At 32.3% G+C, this 17,963-nt stretch overlaps 1 protein-coding gene across 1 annotated transcript; it reads left to right on the forward strand.

Annotated features, from left to right (window-relative positions):
- The first annotated feature begins 636 nt into the window (after positions 1 to 636).
- LOC135139310 (intraflagellar transport protein 43 homolog) lies at positions 637 to 1,796 on the forward strand. The gene is made up of 5 exons (XM_064069504.1): positions 637 to 754; positions 804 to 952; positions 1,004 to 1,030; positions 1,080 to 1,193; positions 1,241 to 1,796. Exons 1-5 carry the CDS (start codon positions 713 to 715, stop codon positions 1,428 to 1,430), a joined length of 522 nt encoding a protein of 173 aa, XP_063925574.1. The 5' UTR covers positions 637 to 712; the 3' UTR covers positions 1,431 to 1,796.
- The last annotated feature ends 16,167 nt before the right edge of the window (positions 1,797 to 17,963 follow it).

A 17,963-nucleotide genomic window follows, 5' to 3' on the forward strand; every position in this document is an offset into this window, starting at 1 on the left:
AAGAAATTCCTGTTTCATTGCTACAGTTGCCAATAAGTAGATGTTCATATTGTTCATTCTGTAGGTACCATTGTACTACATTGTAAACGACATAATTTGTAGAGGATAAGATTACTGTTAATTTAGTCTCCAAATAACGATTTTTCGAACATTCAGTAAAAAAATTTTTGAGTTCTTTCTCAATCAAAGAATCTTTGGGGATATTAATTTTGTATTGTTCTCCAAATGTTGGAATAAAGATACTTTGAATTGGAGCAATAAAAATTAACCACGGCAGCATTTTAACATGAGTGATGTGTTACATTAATAACAATTTTTGTAATATGTTGTCAACAAAATGCATTATTTTGCTTGATTACTTAAGTAATGTGTTTTTTATACGTGAAGAAAATCCATTAGGTGCATTAACAACAGACTATTAGTCTCAATTAAGATATTCAGCTACAAAAATGGATAGATAAAATAAAAGTTTGCAAGTAGACACGAAACATGTATTAAGCAATTTATTAAACAGTTTGTAGTAATAGATAAAAGCCATTATGGGTGGTACAAAAAACAATAATACCCTGTACTAAATTTATTGTTTAAATTTAAAATTATCGCGCATCTTGTGGCACATGCGCAGATGACAACGAAACGTCATCTGTGTTGTTTATTCCAACCTCAAATAGCCACCGTTTAATTGATTTTTTTAAATACAAACAAAGGTATAATGAACTGGGACGAAGATGTAGATTTGTTACCAAATAAAAAGGTATGCGACTAATTTTTTTAGTTTTTTAGTAACGTGTTCATTATTTTAGTCTGCCACCAAACACGGTAGACGGGCCAGTAATACACCAGGAACTCCAGAGGAAGTTTTGGACGGTTCAGGGTCAAACAATACTCCTGATGTTCCAATAAGAACTAGGAAAACTGGCGGGTGGGCTGTTGAGGGCACAAAATCTAGCAAGTAGTGTTTTATTATCAGTTACTTTGTTGCGTTTTGATTATAATGTTGTAGGACAAAGGGGCCGAATATCATGGAACAGTAAGTCTGAGATTATTTGTGTGTAATTAAATGTGTTTTAATAATTTAGGGAACGTTTCCAAAATGAAAAAGGACATGAGTCTGACGATGACATTCCAGTGATACCTGATATTGATGATATGCCAGATGATCCTCTGAATTTACCAGATGTTAAAGTTCCAAAGTATTTGTTGTAAATAGGTTAGCGGGATTCATATTGATTGGTTGTAGCATGACTGTGAAAGAGTCAACCTATAAAGAGCTAGATTCTCAATTTGAAACCGGACAACCGAACTTTGGAAATATAGGGGATATTGACTTATCAATTTTAACTAGCAGGCTTTATCCTGAGAAGGAAGTACAGAGGTGTACTGAAGTTTGGACTATGGAATCTTTGTACCAAGATCTTGCTAAACAGTAGACAGTAGTAGATTATGATGCCTTAGTGTTAGTGCCTTCATTTGTACTAACTATTTGGAATGATATTAATCAGTTATTTATATTATGAATAATATTTTTTGTATATTACGAAGAAATAGTAATAATGAAACAGTTTCTTATTAGAAATTTAAGTCGTTTCATAAATGCAAAAGATGGAGCACAATAGAAAAAGTGAAAAAATTGCTGGACATTTTTCCCCATTTTTAATAGTATAATAAATATTGCGAACATTCATGCAAAGCTTGGAACAGCTGAAGTTCTTGCCCATTTTCCCTAAATTTCAATAAAAAAGTCGCATTCAAAAGTCATTTTTTTATCGCTTTATTAAATAAATAAATCACTTTAATGGGTTTTATTTCTTCAACAGAACATCTTAAACGTAGATCCCATTTTAAAGAAAGGACCTTGAAACCTCCATTAGTCAAATTCATGTCCTTCTGGACGAGGTTTAATAGGTTGTTTCAGATCTAATTATTTTCTTGCAGGTTTAATAATATTTTTGCGGCTTGAATTTGAAGATTTATTCTCGATGGCGCAGCTTCAAAGTGTAGCGTTTCGGAGACCAGCTTTTTGTGATTTTGATCGCATTGAATATGTGTTTTTGTATGTACCAAAATGGAGGAATAAACAATATTTGTGTTCTCCATATCTTGTGATTGATTTAAGGGCGCTTTTCCAACTTTGGGGTTCACCATTTTGCATTTAAACGCATTGTTCAATTGTGGTTTATAGTGATGTGATGTCAGTCGTTTAATTAATAATTCTAGTCCTCTGTTTTGAGAAGACAAACTCATTCAAATCGAACTAATTTCTACGTGACATTCTCTCGATGCAGAACCATAAATAAACACTTGAGCTTCAGATTGCTATTACAGTTGGCTCCAGAAAAAAAACTGTACCTAGTGCTGAAGGATATTTTATGCCTTTAGTTCTGTGCTTTAAATATATTTTACATTGTCCGTACGGTGCTGGAGCTGCGGGGGTGTTATTTATGTCGTTGCTTTTTACTTTACAGCGGTTATGACGTAACGACAATCGTAAAATCAAGTTTTATATATTTTTTTAAAGAGCTGGATTTGTGGGATTATACTTATAGCCTTCGACCAATTTTTTATTGATCAAATTAAGATCCTCATTTTCTAGAAAATGTGAGAATACCCACGTCTTTATTTAATTACGATCATATAAGAATAATAATACAGTAGAACCTCGATAATCCGAATTAATTGGGAAAAGGTGTGTTCGGATCAGCGAATTTTCAAAAATCAGAATGGGAATTGAATAAGAACTTCATATACTTTAAACAGAAATAAAGTATTCTCAAGTAACCATGGATACTTAATAGACACATTTGAAAAAAATATTACGCCATGACCATAAACACGCTATCTTTTTGGAATCAGCACGTCGGAATCTATATTCCTGAATTTTTTCAGAATTTTTAGATGACTTTTTCAAAAATGAAATTTTCCATTATGTAGGTATTCGTATTAGGTATCGACCGATTCTCGACGATTTTCGAAATTTAACCAAATACATTTTCTTGTAGATTTTGGACCACAGAAGTCACTTATTCCTTCATTTCTTCGATAACTTAGACTGTTTTTCCAGAATCGTCCATTGAAATATCGCAATTTTTAAAAATTTCGAAAAATTCGAATTTCACACCCAATTTTCCGAAAATATTGCTCCGTTACCATCACCACGCTATATTTTTGGAATCAGCATGTCGATATCCACGTCCCTGAATTTTTTCGCAATTTTTAGACAACTTTTTTAAAAGTGAAATTTTTTCAATGGTCCCCCCTTCTTCAAATTTCGGCCAAACTTTGACATTTTCGAAACTTAACTAAATACATTTTGTTGTAGATTTCGAGCTCTAGAACTCACTTCGGGCCTCGTTTCTTTGATAACTAGAACCGTTCTTCCAGAATCGACTGTTGAAATAACGAAATTTTTAGAAATGTTCAAAAAGTGGCATTTCGTACCGCTAGATTTTTGTTTGGTTTGAAAACAACGAATATGGCAGTGGTTGTGTTTTACAGGTGAGAAAACTTTAGTGCCAATAATTGCGATTTTTTAATATTTTCAGGCGTCAAAATATTCATCCCCGATTAAATAGTTTAGCAAAAAATTCCTCCCGACAAGACAGCCCCAAAATAGCTCGGGTTAGATAAAAATAGAAATTATTATTAATTTGCTTACTTGGGACAATATAGAGGAGGTTAGGTCAGGTCAGCTCAGGTTAAGTCAGATCAGGTCAGGTCAGATCAGGTCAGCTCGGGTCATAATTAAGTAGTAATGTTTTTTGCGTACAATATACGATATGATACAACGAAACTGCGAATTAACCAACAACTGTTTGCATTTTACGCATTTTCAAAGTAGTTTCTTTTGGTTCAGAAATGAAAAATGTGTAAACGCAATAAGTTTTGGATAAGAATTTCTTTTCATTGATTAATACTTAGTTTCTTTCGAAAATGTTGCTTCGTGACCATCAACATGCTATATTTTTGGAATCAGCGTGTCGATATCTACGTCCCTGAATTTTTTCATAATTTTTGGACAACTTTTTTAAAATCGAAATTCTTCAAGTTTCGCAAAAATTTTGATATTTTCGAAACTCAATTAAATACATTTTCTTGTAAATTTCGAGCTCTAGAACTCAATTCCGGCCTCGATTTTTTGATACCTGCAACTGTTTTTCCAGAATCGACCGTTGAAATATCGAAATTTTTGAAATTTTAAAAAATTCGCATTTCGCAGCGATTTTTTCGAAAATGTTGCTTCTTGACCATCAACATGCTATATTGTTGGAATCAGCGTGTCGAGATCTACGTCCCTGAATTTTTTTATAATTTTTAGACAACTTTTTTAAAAGTGAAATTTTTTCAATGGTCCCCCCTTCTTCAAATTTCGGCCAATTTTTGACGTTTTTGAAACTTAACTAAATACATTTTCTGGTAGATTTTGAGCTCTAGAACTCAATTCGGCCCTCTTTTCTTTGATAACTAGAACCGCTCTTCCAGAATCGACTGTTGAAATAACGAAATTTTTAGAAATTTTTGAAAAAGAGCATTTCGTACCGCTTATTTCGAAAATGTTGCTTCGTGACCATTAACACGCTATATTTTTGGAATCATCCACGTCCCTGAATTTTTCGCAATTTTTAGACAACTTTTTTAAAGTTGCTCCGTGACCATCAACATGCTATATTTTTGGAATCAGCATGTCGATATCCACGGCTCTGAATTTTTTCACGATTTTTAGACAACTTTTTTAAAAGAGAAATTTTTTCAATGGTCCCCCCTTCTTCAAATTTCAGCCAATTTTTGAAATTTTCGAAACCTAACAAAACACATTTTCTGGTAGATTTCGAGCTCTAGAACTCAATTCGGGCTTCGTTTCTTTGATAACTGTAAACGTTTTTCCGGAATCGACCGTAGAAATATCAAAATTTTTAGATATTTTCAAAAATTCGCATTTCGTACAGATTGTTTCGAAAATGTTGCTCCGTGACTATCAATATGCTATATTTTTGGAATCAGCATAATTAGCTAAAAATCTAAATCAGCCATGATAATTTAGACTCTTGAAATTAAAATCTGTTTTGGGGTGTTTAAAAGCAAAGTATTTCTGAGTTTTTTTTAGAGGGCTTTTGAGGTAATTTTGTTTGATTAGGGGTGATTTTTAAGGATTTTTCCAAGTGCCAAATGCCTTAGTCCAGAAGTAAAAAGCCTTTTTGGGGTTTATGGGGGTTTTTTTTATGGATTTTGGGCTCTTTCTTGGTAGTTTCATGTTCTTTTTGGACTGTTTTTCATTGATTTTTATACATACAGACATCCTGGTCTAGAAGAAACATTTTATATACTACTTCTGTCTAATAAAGATCAACACAGAAGCGGAGAGAGGACAGACAGACAGACGGAAACGAAAGTCCTATTTTTTCTTACTCTAGGTTTTATCTACGTCGATAAAACAATTACAATATTTCCTTAGCTTACGCTTGGGTACTAAAAACATAGGAAAGTCGATAACTAAACAAAAAACGTAATGAGCCTTTGATTCATGTTTTTACCAATCACGGAAATTATTGAAAACCCGGTAAACACATGGAAAATTAATAATGCTTAACCGAACTAAAAGAAAAAAAAACTAAAATGAGTTGACAGAAAATCCAGTGTAAAACAACACTCAACCAGCACTTTATTTTTGTTACGTGAATTTTTTTTTAACAACAATTTCACAGATAAAAACAAGAACACTCAACAACAACCCTACTGTGAGTATGTGAAACACACTCTGGAGATGCTCTACACCCAGCACGATGACGGGACTTCTACTTCTTGTAAAGTTTCTTTTAAAGTACGAACTAGTGTAAACTCTCTTTTCAGACAGTGCGTATTGCTTCAGCCTTAACAAGCATTCGTCAATTTTTTCCAGATATGGCGAATGTCTTTGAAAAAAGTATGTGTCCATACCTGGTACCAAAGCTTCTTCCAGAATATAAAATGGTGGTTTTGCGTAATTACTCTTCAAAGACTCCATAAATTTGTTCGCAAACGTCAATATAATCGCGTAGGAGGCACTCGTATCCAGGGAGTACAGTCTTTTGATACGTTCTGGAGCAGATATGTTGAACACTCTATCACTGAGATGTTCATTGAACAGAATCATATTAGCTAAGAACGCTGTAGTGTGGATATTTAAGTTGCTTTCACGAAATTCAGCAATCGTGGTCATTTTTTCCTCAGGTTTTGGCGTTACGAAAGTACTAATTAAAAAGCACTGGAAAGCTGTTCGAAAGATGATGCAACTCAAGATGAAAATTAAAAACAGGATTTTGATTGCGAATGGTTGTGTGCCAAAATTGGTTAAAGGGTTACCCAGTGAGGTCGAGAAATATTGCAGGCAGTTAATCCGGAAGACTTTTTTCTTCACTAAGTTTACCATTGTGGTAAAAATAACAAGAATTGTTATCATGCAGATAGACGAAACCCACACAGTGATGTCGAATATTGAAAAAACTGTGTAATTGTGGAATAAAGATTGATGTTGAAATGGAACGACAGCGACGATTTGATCTGGTTGGTGAGTGTAAGTGTATTCAGCACCTTGATAAAGATAGTGCATGTAATAATGACTAATAAAGCAAAAATCTGTTACGTCGTTCATGATATCATCGTAAGCTCCATCATAAAGCGAATTCTCCGGTGATTCTATTATTCTAAACGTAGCGTTTATCATGGACGTCACTAGCTGCAAACGAACGTAATCTTCACCGATCCACTCACCATTTTCTTTGGTGGTAAGAGGAAAGTTATTGAAGAGGGACACTCTTAACTGATATCCGTACAAATTGGACAACTTGTCGGGGAATAAATGGAGATGCCAAAGCTTGTACGAAGTCACATTAATAACTTCTTCTTTGAAAGGATTGTAAGAAAAAATTTCCAAGCGTTTCCAGACAAACACTACAACAAAATTAAGAATGCGTTGCTTCCAAATAGTCTGCATCAATCCTGACAAGAACTTGATGTCGTTGACCCTCCTACAAATCACAAAGTGGTTCTCTTTTCGCGAGTTCCAGAGCCTGTATTTCCGAAGTTTTCCAATTTGCGTTACAATGTCTTGAATGGTTTTCAAAAAAATAAAAGTTGCTTGCAGTTTTGGTATATATCCAGACGCAGTGAAGTTGTCTCCTACGACTACTGACGGACACTGATTGTGTTTGATGAATACATTTGAAACGTCTTTTGTATCTTCGGAGTTTACGTTGATATAACTACAGGAGTAATCGTTTTTGAAACGTTGGTAATTAACTATGTATTTCTTAAATTGATCTTCTAAAAACTGTATTTGTTCAGCAGGTTGACCGAATTTTAGAAATGCGCTGAAGATAAAATACGTGAATAAAGATTTTAACATTATAGCGATGATATAAGATTTTGTTGTGATGGTGGTTTAGTTGCTACTGTTATTTCGTCATGAATAATAAATAGATCACTGATGTATAACAAAATGGGTGCGTGATGCAAGTAACAGAATAAAAATTAGGAGTATTATTAATTTGTTAACTTTAAAGCTACATTATGTGTTTTTTGTGTAAAAATTACAAACACTACCTTTTCATTTGTGTTATAAATTTACAGGAGTTTTTTCAGTATGTTAAAACGAGAAGGGTATTTAATGCGTCATAATCAATAATATCAATACTTTTTTATTTTTCATGAGGAATTGTCAATAATTCGTAGTCGCTCCATCATTCACTGACCGTCAATTTTGGCTTGATATTTTTTGCATATATTAAATCTTCATACATAGAGATAAATGCACGAACATACAAATCACATTAACGAAATAATTTCCACCATTAAATTATTATGTAGGTCATCAACTGTGATATTAACTTTACCACAAATGATTTTTGCCGTTTGTCAAAACACAGAATTATATTTTTAAGTTTTATGTGGTCATCTTCATGTACATTTGTAATTTTGTTTTATTATAATAAAATAATGGCATCCACGCCCCTTTATTACATATATAATAGTAGCCATATTTTGTTCTACTTTCAATGTTTTATACATTAGGGCGAAGTCGATTAGCCAATACCCCAGGAGAGTACTTAAATTTATTGAAGTTAGGTCTATAAATGTTAATTCATGTTTCAGGTGGAATAAATCAGGTTGATTTATAACAGTATACTTTACAATGAGCATGGGAAGTTAATCATTTCTCGCGAGGTGGGTTGACATAAATTTGAACAATGATTTAACTCCTATTTTGACTGAACTAAAATTTTTGTCACCAGAAAAAAAATCAATTTCTTCTTTTGAGTAGTAAAACACCCTCACTTAAACTGTAGTCCAACTACTGAAGAATGTGAAGAATTTCGTGTTAATGTCGTAAATAAGCTGTGATAGACAATTTTTTTTTTTTGGTTTGAAAACAACGAATATGGCAGTGGTTGTGTTTTACAGGCGAGGAAACTTTAGTGCCAATAATTGCGATTTTATTATATTTTCAGGCGTCAAAATATTTAGCCCCGATTAAATAGTTTAACGAAAAAATTCGTCACCTTAGAACTGGTTTGCCGCATATCCAGATCGCGTCCGAGGGATTTTCGCCTCTACTGCTTGGTGCAGATTTGCCGCATGTCGCACTTGGGCGAAGCGAAACATAGTTTAGATTCAGTGCTGATTTGCCGCATGTCCAAGCAGAAATCGATACAGTACCGTTATCCGTTTTTACGTACTTCCTTGCTGTTTTGCTTTTCAGCGTTAGGTTTGGGGTTGGGAAAGAAATCGTATTCAACTTCAGGCGCAGAACAATAAGAATAATGTGAAATAAATAAAAAAGAGACTTAACAATTTTGATGAATCTGAAATTAAAAAAAAGCAACTGTAATTTGTGCAACTCTTTTTCTGTTGTTATAGATGTTACAAATATTTTCAAATTATTAGATTCGAAATTTTACAAATTTAAATTTCAAATAGATTTGTTGTTCGATAAACAAATAATTTAATTTTTTACTAAACAGTAACATTTTATTAACGATATTTCTACATCAATAATCACAAATAATAGATACATTTTTAATTTTTTAAATTAAAATGTTGTAAAAGTAATATGAAAATTAAAATTTCGAAGCAAAATCTGTTTAGGTGGACTTTGCTTCGAAATTTATTACTGGAACGTTTACAAAAATCAGCTTTTGACATAAAATGCTTGCAAATTTGAAACAGAATTGGAATGTTTCTTGACAATCATGCCTAATACATTTTTGACTTGTATCTTTTAAAAAGAATTATTTCCGAATTTATAGCTATTTACAATTTACGACTTACTTCAAGAACAAATTCCGTATTAGAATTTTACCTATAATAACTAAATAGATGTATGTTGTTAACTTATATAAGGTACCTTACATCGAAACGAGTAATTTGTTTTTTAATATGACATTGCCTTTCTTTATCATTCTATTTGTCTAACAATTATTGTTGTGCAATTATACGCGTGTAAATAAAAATAACTTTACAATAACTTATTTATGGGTAAATTTTTTTACCAATTAATTTAACTGGATGGTTATATGTAATGGTAATAATAGCCGCATAAAATTCACTCACTGTTTAGGTATACCAGATATCAAAAGCTATTAAATCCAAATGTTATTGTTTATTTTTTTTTATGTCTCGAGCGTAAGCTAAGGAACTATTGTAATCAAGTTCATCGGGCGACTGGCTACTTTTATGGCTTCTCAACGTTTCATGACTCCTATAATACGAAAACATAGGTCTCTCGTTTCCAGTTGATAAAATGCTGACCAACATTTGTAATCATCCTCCCCATCATATAACGTCATCTCCAACTTTTACAGCAATAAATGTTATATGATTTTTAAAAATAACATACTTTTTCATTTGTTGTTTATTGAGTTTTTACCCTAAGCACCCAGATTGAATTAAATTACCATAATAACCCTAATTTCTTGAGATTTTGGAACCAGGATATACGACATAAAGAAAGTTAAAAGAATTTGAAGTAATGTAATGATACTCTTTTTACATCAACATACTATTATTTATCAATTAATTGAGCATCGTCCAAAATACTGTTCATAAATTATAAGTGCAGGAAGTTTATGCAAAAACATGCAAATACATTTTTTGCGTATAATAATATGTATTGCTTTATTATTAAGTATCTACTCATTTATAAGAATTATTAAAATTAGTAAAAAAAAGTATTCACGTCTCTGTCTAGTTTAATACCTTACCTTATTAAAATAATAAGTTTAATCAATTATGTAGTTAGCAAACAATGACGTTTAATTTATACTTAGTAGGGTTCACGGCATGTTTAATTCGGAGTTATAATTTGAGAATATAATTTACCCGTTTATTTATTTTTGTAGTTTAGTAGTACTTCAGCAAATTTAGAAAACTGTATGTTATTTAAAAATACGTGACAAATCACGAGGCCAAGCAATCTAGAGATCTGACTGCTGGTTTGCGCGGGAAATACTGCATACTTTTTAGATAAAAGGAGTCTATGATAAGCGCACGTAGGAGATGATAGACAGAGAGCTAATATTTAGAGCTAATGTATTGGAAAGAAATAGGACAAGTTTACGTGCGCACACCACAGCCTCCCTTTCTTCTCTAAACAGTTTGGGATCATACCATAGTATCATAAATAATAATTGACAAAGAGTTCGCAAAGGAATCCAACGGAAAGATTTATACAATTGTTTACAACTACCAGTACAAATAATTCTTTCATTTTCAACTGAAAAGCGTATAACTATATTAAGTACTAGATATTATGGAGTTAGGGGTAATCAAATAGATTTGGGTTGCAGTCAACATAATTGTCACTGATACATAAGACATGGTAACGAATGATTTATTTCCAAATCCAAATATACTGCATTTACAGTTTTAAACAGTATCACTGCTAATTTTCTTTGGTTGCCCGACAATAGCTACTTGTAGTCAATATCCACGTAATCAAAATACTGGAATCCAATTGTTTGAGACAACAACCTATTTTTACCCGAGTGTTCTTTATCAGTTTGAATATTTTATATAAAAAAAATTACATATTAAGCTGCAATTTTAGTAGGACTGCAGCGAGTCAACGAGCCGCCTTTACTCCGCCAATGCAAAGAAAATATCATTTTATTATCCTTTGTAAAAATAGTTCCTTTCTGTAAAACACATTTAAATTTGGTACTCCGTATTTCGTTCACAATTCACCATTTAACAATGGAAATTAACAATGCAATATTTGGATTCTACAGTTTTTAGGAAAAATGAATGACTGCAATGAGTTTTATCAAATGTAGATTTTATATAAAAATAAAGAAAAATAAGTCTCTTTATTTTAAAAATATTTAGAAAAAATCGAATCAAAACATCAATAACTTAACATTCATTGTTCGTTATACTTAGTTAACTACTTCACCACGAGATTTCTAATATCGTTTCAATTTTTCATTTATTTCACATTATGAGTCCTTGCCGTATTTCTTGTTCTGCGTGTGAAGTTGATTAAGAAATCTTAATCTTAATTATCTCTGAAAAATGTATCTATTATTATCTGTAATTATTGATGTGGAAATATCATTTCCACAAATACGAATATAAGTATGCAGCATTATGAATTTTGTTGACTAAAATTTTAGAGAAAATAAGTTCAATCATTTCCGAGAAATCATTAAATAAAAATGTTACTGTTAAGTAAAAAATTAAATTATTTGTTTAACGAGCAACAAATCTATTTGAAATTTAAATTTGTAAAATTTCGAATCTAATAATTTGAAACTCAATCTTTCTTAAAAAAAAAAATCGAAAATATTTGTAACATCTATAACAACAGAAAAAGAGTTGCACAAATTACAGTTGTTTTTTTTAAATTTCAGATTCATCAAAATTGTGAAGTCTCTTTTTTATTTATTTCACATTATTCTTATTGTTCTGCGCGTGAAGTTGAATACGATTTCTTTCCCAACCCCAAACCTAGCGCTGAAAAGCAAAACAGCAAGGAAGTATGTAAAAACGGATAACGGTACTGTATCGATTTCTGCTTGGACATGCGGCTAATCAGCACTGAATCTAAACTATGTTTCGCTTCGCCCAAGTGCGACATGCGGCAAATCTGCACCAAGCAGTAGAGGCGAAAATCCCTCGGACGCGATTTGGATATGCGGCAAACCAGTTCTAAGGTGACGAATTGCTCCCGGCAAAACAGCCCCAAAATAGCTCGGTATAGATGAAAATAGAAATTATTAATAATTTGCTTACTTGGGACAATATAGAGAGGTTAGGTCAGGTCAGGTCAAGTCAGATCAGGTCAGGTCAGGTCAGCTCAGGCCATAATTAAGTAGTAATGTTTTTTGCGTACAATATACTTTTTTCTTAATAAAAAATGAAATTGCGAATTAACCAACAACTGTTTGTATTTTACGAATTTTCAAAGTAGTTTCTTTTGGTTCAGAAATGAAAAATGTTTCAAGAAAATCCACTTACATATTTTTATTGTCTGATATTTTTGCGCATTAGTGGAGATTTTTAGATCTTGGGCTATTTTGATGGAGTTATTTTACCGTGAAGCTATTTTGCGGTGAAGCTATTTTGTCCCAAGTTACTTTGTCGGCGTGCTTTATTTGCATACATTTTTGAAAAAAAATTCTTATTTTTTCAATTTCTAAATTTTGTGGTCCAACATGTAACTGTTCAAATAGTTTTAACTTGGGTAATTTTAGCTATCTATGTTTTGTTCTTTTTTACTTTCCAAGCGTAGGCAAAAAAGAATTGTAGTCGACCCCAATTTCGTGAATGATTTTCAAAAAAGTAAAAGTTGCTTGTAGTTTTGGTATATATTCAGACGCAGTGAAGTTGACTCCTACAACTGATTGTGTTTGATGAATAAATTTGAAACGTCTTTTGTAGCTTCGGAATTTACGTCGACATAGCTACATCAGGAATCATTTTTGAAACGTTGGTAATTAACTATGTATTTCTTAAACTGATCTTCTAGAAATTGTGCTGAAGATAAAATACGTGAATAAAAATTTTTACATTATAGCGATAAAAAATTTTGTTGTGATGGCGGTTTAGTTGCTACTGTTATTTCATCATGAATAATTAATAAAACGCTGATTTCTATCTAGCAAAATGGGTGCGTGATGCAAGTTACAGAATAAAAATTATTATTCATTTAGGATATTTGTTAACTTTATTGTTTGTTATGTGTTTATTGTGCTAAAGTTATAAACACTGTTATAGATGTACAAGGAGTTTTTTCAGTATGTTAAAACGAGAAGGATATTTAATGCATCAAAATTCGATGATATCAATACTTTTTTATATTTTATGAGGAATTACCAATAACTAGCTGACCCTGTGAAGTTCGTTTCACCTACAATTTAGTTTTGAATCTGCTAAACCGAATACTTTGAAATCTTGCAGATGTTTTAAACATAAGACAAGCATATTAAATTTTTATTCAAAATAATTTACTTATCCCCTCCAAAAAATTGATGACGTCAGCCCAAAATTTTGCCAAATGAATCCTATCTAAAATGTCCAAAATAGGATGAGACTATACTTGTTATTTATCATTCCATTCATATTTTTTAGTTTTGCTTATAGAGGATGTCTCAAAAAAATTAATCACTGAGTCACTGAGGGTGCGCCCATTCGAAAATGCTGGATATGTTTCATTGTACTTGAGGAGCGAGAGAAGTTGTGTTGAAACAACTTTCGATCAATTTTTTTACACTGTTACTGCTACTATGTATAATTTTTCAAATGGGATTTGTTGGACTGTACTCTGGAGGCGAGAGAAGTTCTGTCAAAATATCCTTCGACCAATTATTTTGTTTTTATATTTTCAGTAGGTTTATTGAAATTTATTTTTTAAAGAAGTGAAGAAAAACAGAACGTTCTTCGCACCTGGTGTTACACACTTACACAAATTCAATGTCTTGAAAAAATCGACGAGGATGGAATTCGAACTCACGCGCACAGAGTTCAAGTTGCTTAAATTCATGCCTTAAATCAAGCGGCCACCGACTTCCGTGTCTCTTACGTACGTGCACGAGATATCGTTACTTGGAACAAATTGTAACTATCGCACCAGAATTTTTGTAAATTAATTGGTAGTAAAAATCAAGGCAGATTCATAAACCACAAGTAAGAGAGTATGTTATTTTAGACTTATTTTTTCGTAATCTAGGGGCCATGAAACGTCGAAAAAACATAATTTTTTTTTTAATATACTTCTAAGTCGAAATCTCTGGTAAGAAACAAGAGTTTTGTGCAAGGTCTATGATTTATAAAAGTACTCGTCAATAGCAAACACTTTCTTTATTTCAATGTCAAATGATGAGTTTCCGCCTGTTTTTGAAAAGAATTTCACACATGAAAACGATGACACTTAACCCCAAACCTATTTCAAATATGTGAAACACACTTTGAAGATGTTCCATTCTCAATGCGATGTGAGAATTTTCGCTTCTGGAAATGTTTTCTTTAAGAGATGATCCAGAGTGAATTCTAATTTCTGACAGTGCGTATTGTTTCTGCCTTAACAAACATTCGTCAAATTTTTCCAGATATGGCGAATGCCTTTGAAAAAAATACATATCCATACCTGGCACCAAAGCTTCTTCCAGAATATAAAATGGTGGTCTTGCGTACTTACTCTTCACAGTCGCCATAAATTTGTTTGCAAGCGTCAATGTAATAATGTAGGATGCACTGGTGTCCAGAGAGTACAGTCTTTTGGTACGTTCTGGACCAGACATGTTGAACACTCTGGCACCGAGATTTTCATTAAACAGAATCATATTAGCTAAGAAAGCTGAAGTGTAGATATTTAAGTTGCTTTTACGAAGTTCAGAAATCGTCGTAATCTTGTCGTCTGGTTTCGGCGTTAAGAAAGTACTTATTAAGAAGCACTGGAAAGCTGTTCGAATGATGATGCAAGTCAAAATGAAAATTAAAAGCACAATTTTGATTGTGAATGGTTTTGTGTCAAAACTGGGTAAATAGTTACCCAGGCAGGCGGAGAAGTACTCCAGGCAGTTAATCTGGACGACCTTTGTCTTCAATAAGTTTATAATAGTTGTAAAAATAACAAGAATTGTTATCATGGATATAGACGAAACCCACACAGTGATGTTGAATATCGAAAAAATTGTGTAACTGTGGAATAAAGTTTGATGTTGAAATGGAACAACAGCGATGATTTGATCTGGTTGGTGAGTGTAGGTGTATTCAGCACCTTGATAAAGGTAATGCATGTAATAATGACTAATAAAACAAAAATCTGTTACGTCATTCATGACATCATTGTAAGCTCCGCCAAAAAAAGTATTCTCCGGTGGTTCTATTATTTTAAACGTAGCATTTATCATGGAGGTCACTAACTGCAAACGAATGTAATCTTCACCCATCCACTCACCATTTTCTTTGGTTATAAGAGGAAAGTAACTGAAGAGGGACACTCTTAATTGATATCCGTACAAATTGGATAACTTGTCGGGGAATAAATGGAGATGCCAAAACTTGTGTGAAGTCACATTAATAACTTCTTCTTTGAAAGGATTGTAAGAAAAAATTTCCAAGCGTTTCCAGACTAATACTACAACAAAATTCAGAATGTGTTGTTTCCAAATAGTCTGCATCAATCCTGGCAAGAACTTGATGTCGTTAACCCTCCTACAAATCACAAAGTGATTCTCTTTTCGCGAGTTCCAGAACTTGTGTTTTCGGAGTTTTCCAATTTGTGTTACAATTTCTTGAACGGTTTTCAAAAAAATAAAAGTTGCTTGAAGTTTTGGTATATATCCAGACGCAGTGAAGTTGTCTCCTACAACTACTGAAGCACACTGATTGTGTTTGATTAATAAATTTGAAACGTCTTTTGTAGCTTCGGAATTTACGTTGATATAGCCACAAGAAGAATCGTTTTTGAAACGTTGGTAATTAACTATGTATTTCTTAAACTGATCTTCTAGAAATTGTGTTTGTCCCATAGGTCGAGCGAATTTTAGAAATGCGCTGAAGATAAAAAACGTGAATAAAAATTTTAACATTATAGCGATAAAAGATTTTGTTGTGATCGCGGTTTAGTTGCTACTGTTATTTCGTCATGAATAATAAATAAAACACTGATTTCTAGCAAAAAGGGTGCGTGATGCAAGTAACAGCATAAAAATTATCATTAATTTAGAATATTTGTTAACTTTAAAGCTGCATTATGTGTTGATTGTGCCGAAGTTATGAACACTACATTTTCATTTCTGAAACATATTTTTAATGCGTCAAAATTCAATAATATCAGTACTTTTTTATATTTTATGAGGAATTATCAATAAATCGCAGTCGATCAATTGTTCACTGATCGTCAATTTTGGTATGATATTTTTAGATTTTGCATAGATTATGTCTTCATACATAGAGATCAATGTACGAACATAAAAATCATCGAGATAATTTCCACCATTAAATTAACATGTGGGTTATGTAATGTGATATTAACTTTATATTCGGTCCGTTTTGCCCCACTGTAGCTTAATTAATTAAATTAGTCGTCGCCTCTGTTTTGAGGAAACAAAATCAATCAAAATTCATTTTCTTTTAACGCAGACGCTTGTTATCGGAGCGTGATAATAGGCGAATTCTTTTGAAGTATAAACATAAACAGTCGAAGTTACGCATGTACTGAGACAGTGAGAGAACATGTTTTCTCATTGTTTTCACGCTATTACCACTATTATGTATAATTTTTCAAAGGGGAATTTATTGTACTGTGCTCTGGGAGCGAGGGAAGTTCTGTCGAAATAACCTTCCGCCAATTATTTTGTTTTTGTATTTTCGGTATGTTTATTGAAATTTATTCTTTAAAGAACTGATGATGGACAGCCGGATACAACATAGAAAAATGGTTCAGTTATTTTAGACAGAACTCCCCCCGCACCTGATTTTAAACACTACACAAATTCAATATCTTAAAAAATGGTCACGCGCACAAGATATCGTTACTTGGAACAAATGGTAGCATTTTTGTAAAATAATTGTGATTAAAAATCAAGGCGGATTCATAGACTATGCTATTATTTTCAGATACATCTTGTTGAAATAAATTCGTAATTAGTAGACATTTTATTTATTTTTGTTCTTCAAAATAATTTCACAAATAAAAACAACGACCCTAACAACAACCCTACTATAAGTATGTGAAACACTTTTTGCAGATTTTGTGCAATTCCAGATGCATTAAAATTAAAATCATCCCCAACAATTAATGAAGGACACATATTGTGCTTGATGAACAAGCTTGAAACGTCTTTAGTAGCTTCAGAATTGACGTTGATGTAGCCACAAGAAGAAACGTGTCTGAAACGTCGATAATTAACAACGTACTTTTTAAATTCGGTTTCCAGAAATTGTGTTCGTGCATACTGCACAGGTTGAGTAAATTTTAAAGTAACACTGAAAGCAAAAATTATGAACAAAATTTTAACATTGTGGTAATAAAATATTTGTTTGTAATATTAATATAAATATAATAATATAAAAAATTAATGTTAAATATAAATAAATTAGAACCAATTAGGCTAATTTGTGGAGTGGAAAATTTGGATGAATAATAAAGATAATAACTAATATTTTTTGTCATTAGACGTTTATAAAATTGATATATTATATGAGGGAGTTTTTAGGTGCGTAACTTTAAATACAGTTGAAATAATAAGATGTAGAAGTTAAATGTGAAAAAACGACTTTTTTTTAGTTCGGAAATGCCTTATATTCGTCCCTTTACTCTAAACGGATTCGGCCTGAAAATTCACCAGTCGGACTAGAAATCCTCCAGAAATCGAATGCTCCAAACCGCATTTTCTCTTTCCCTTTTTCCCTCTTGCCCTCTTTCCGTTTTTCCATTCCTTTGCCCCTCGCCCCTCTTGCTGTCTCTCTCTCTCCCTTTGCTAATTTCA

Source organism: Zophobas morio, unplaced genomic scaffold, assembly GCF_036711695.1.
Source record: "Zophobas morio isolate AGI-343-1 ecotype UQ-CSIRO unplaced genomic scaffold, CSIRO_AGI_Zmor_V1 ptg000031l, whole genome shotgun sequence".
NCBI classification, from domain to species: Eukaryota; Metazoa; Arthropoda; class Insecta; order Coleoptera; family Tenebrionidae; genus Zophobas; species Zophobas morio.

Excerpts from the sequence above, each read along its gene's own strand:
- LOC135139310 (XM_064069504.1), top strand. The coding sequence starts at position 713 with ATGAACTGGGACGAAGATGTAGATTTGTTACCAAATAAAAAG. Across the intron at positions 755-803 it reads ATTTGTTACCAAATAAAAAG|TCTGCCACCAAACACGGTAG; the intron begins GTATGCGACTAA and ends TCATTATTTTAG. Across the intron at positions 953-1,003 it reads GAGGGCACAAAATCTAGCAA|GACAAAGGGGCCGAATATCA; the intron begins GTAGTGTTTTAT and ends ATAATGTTGTAG.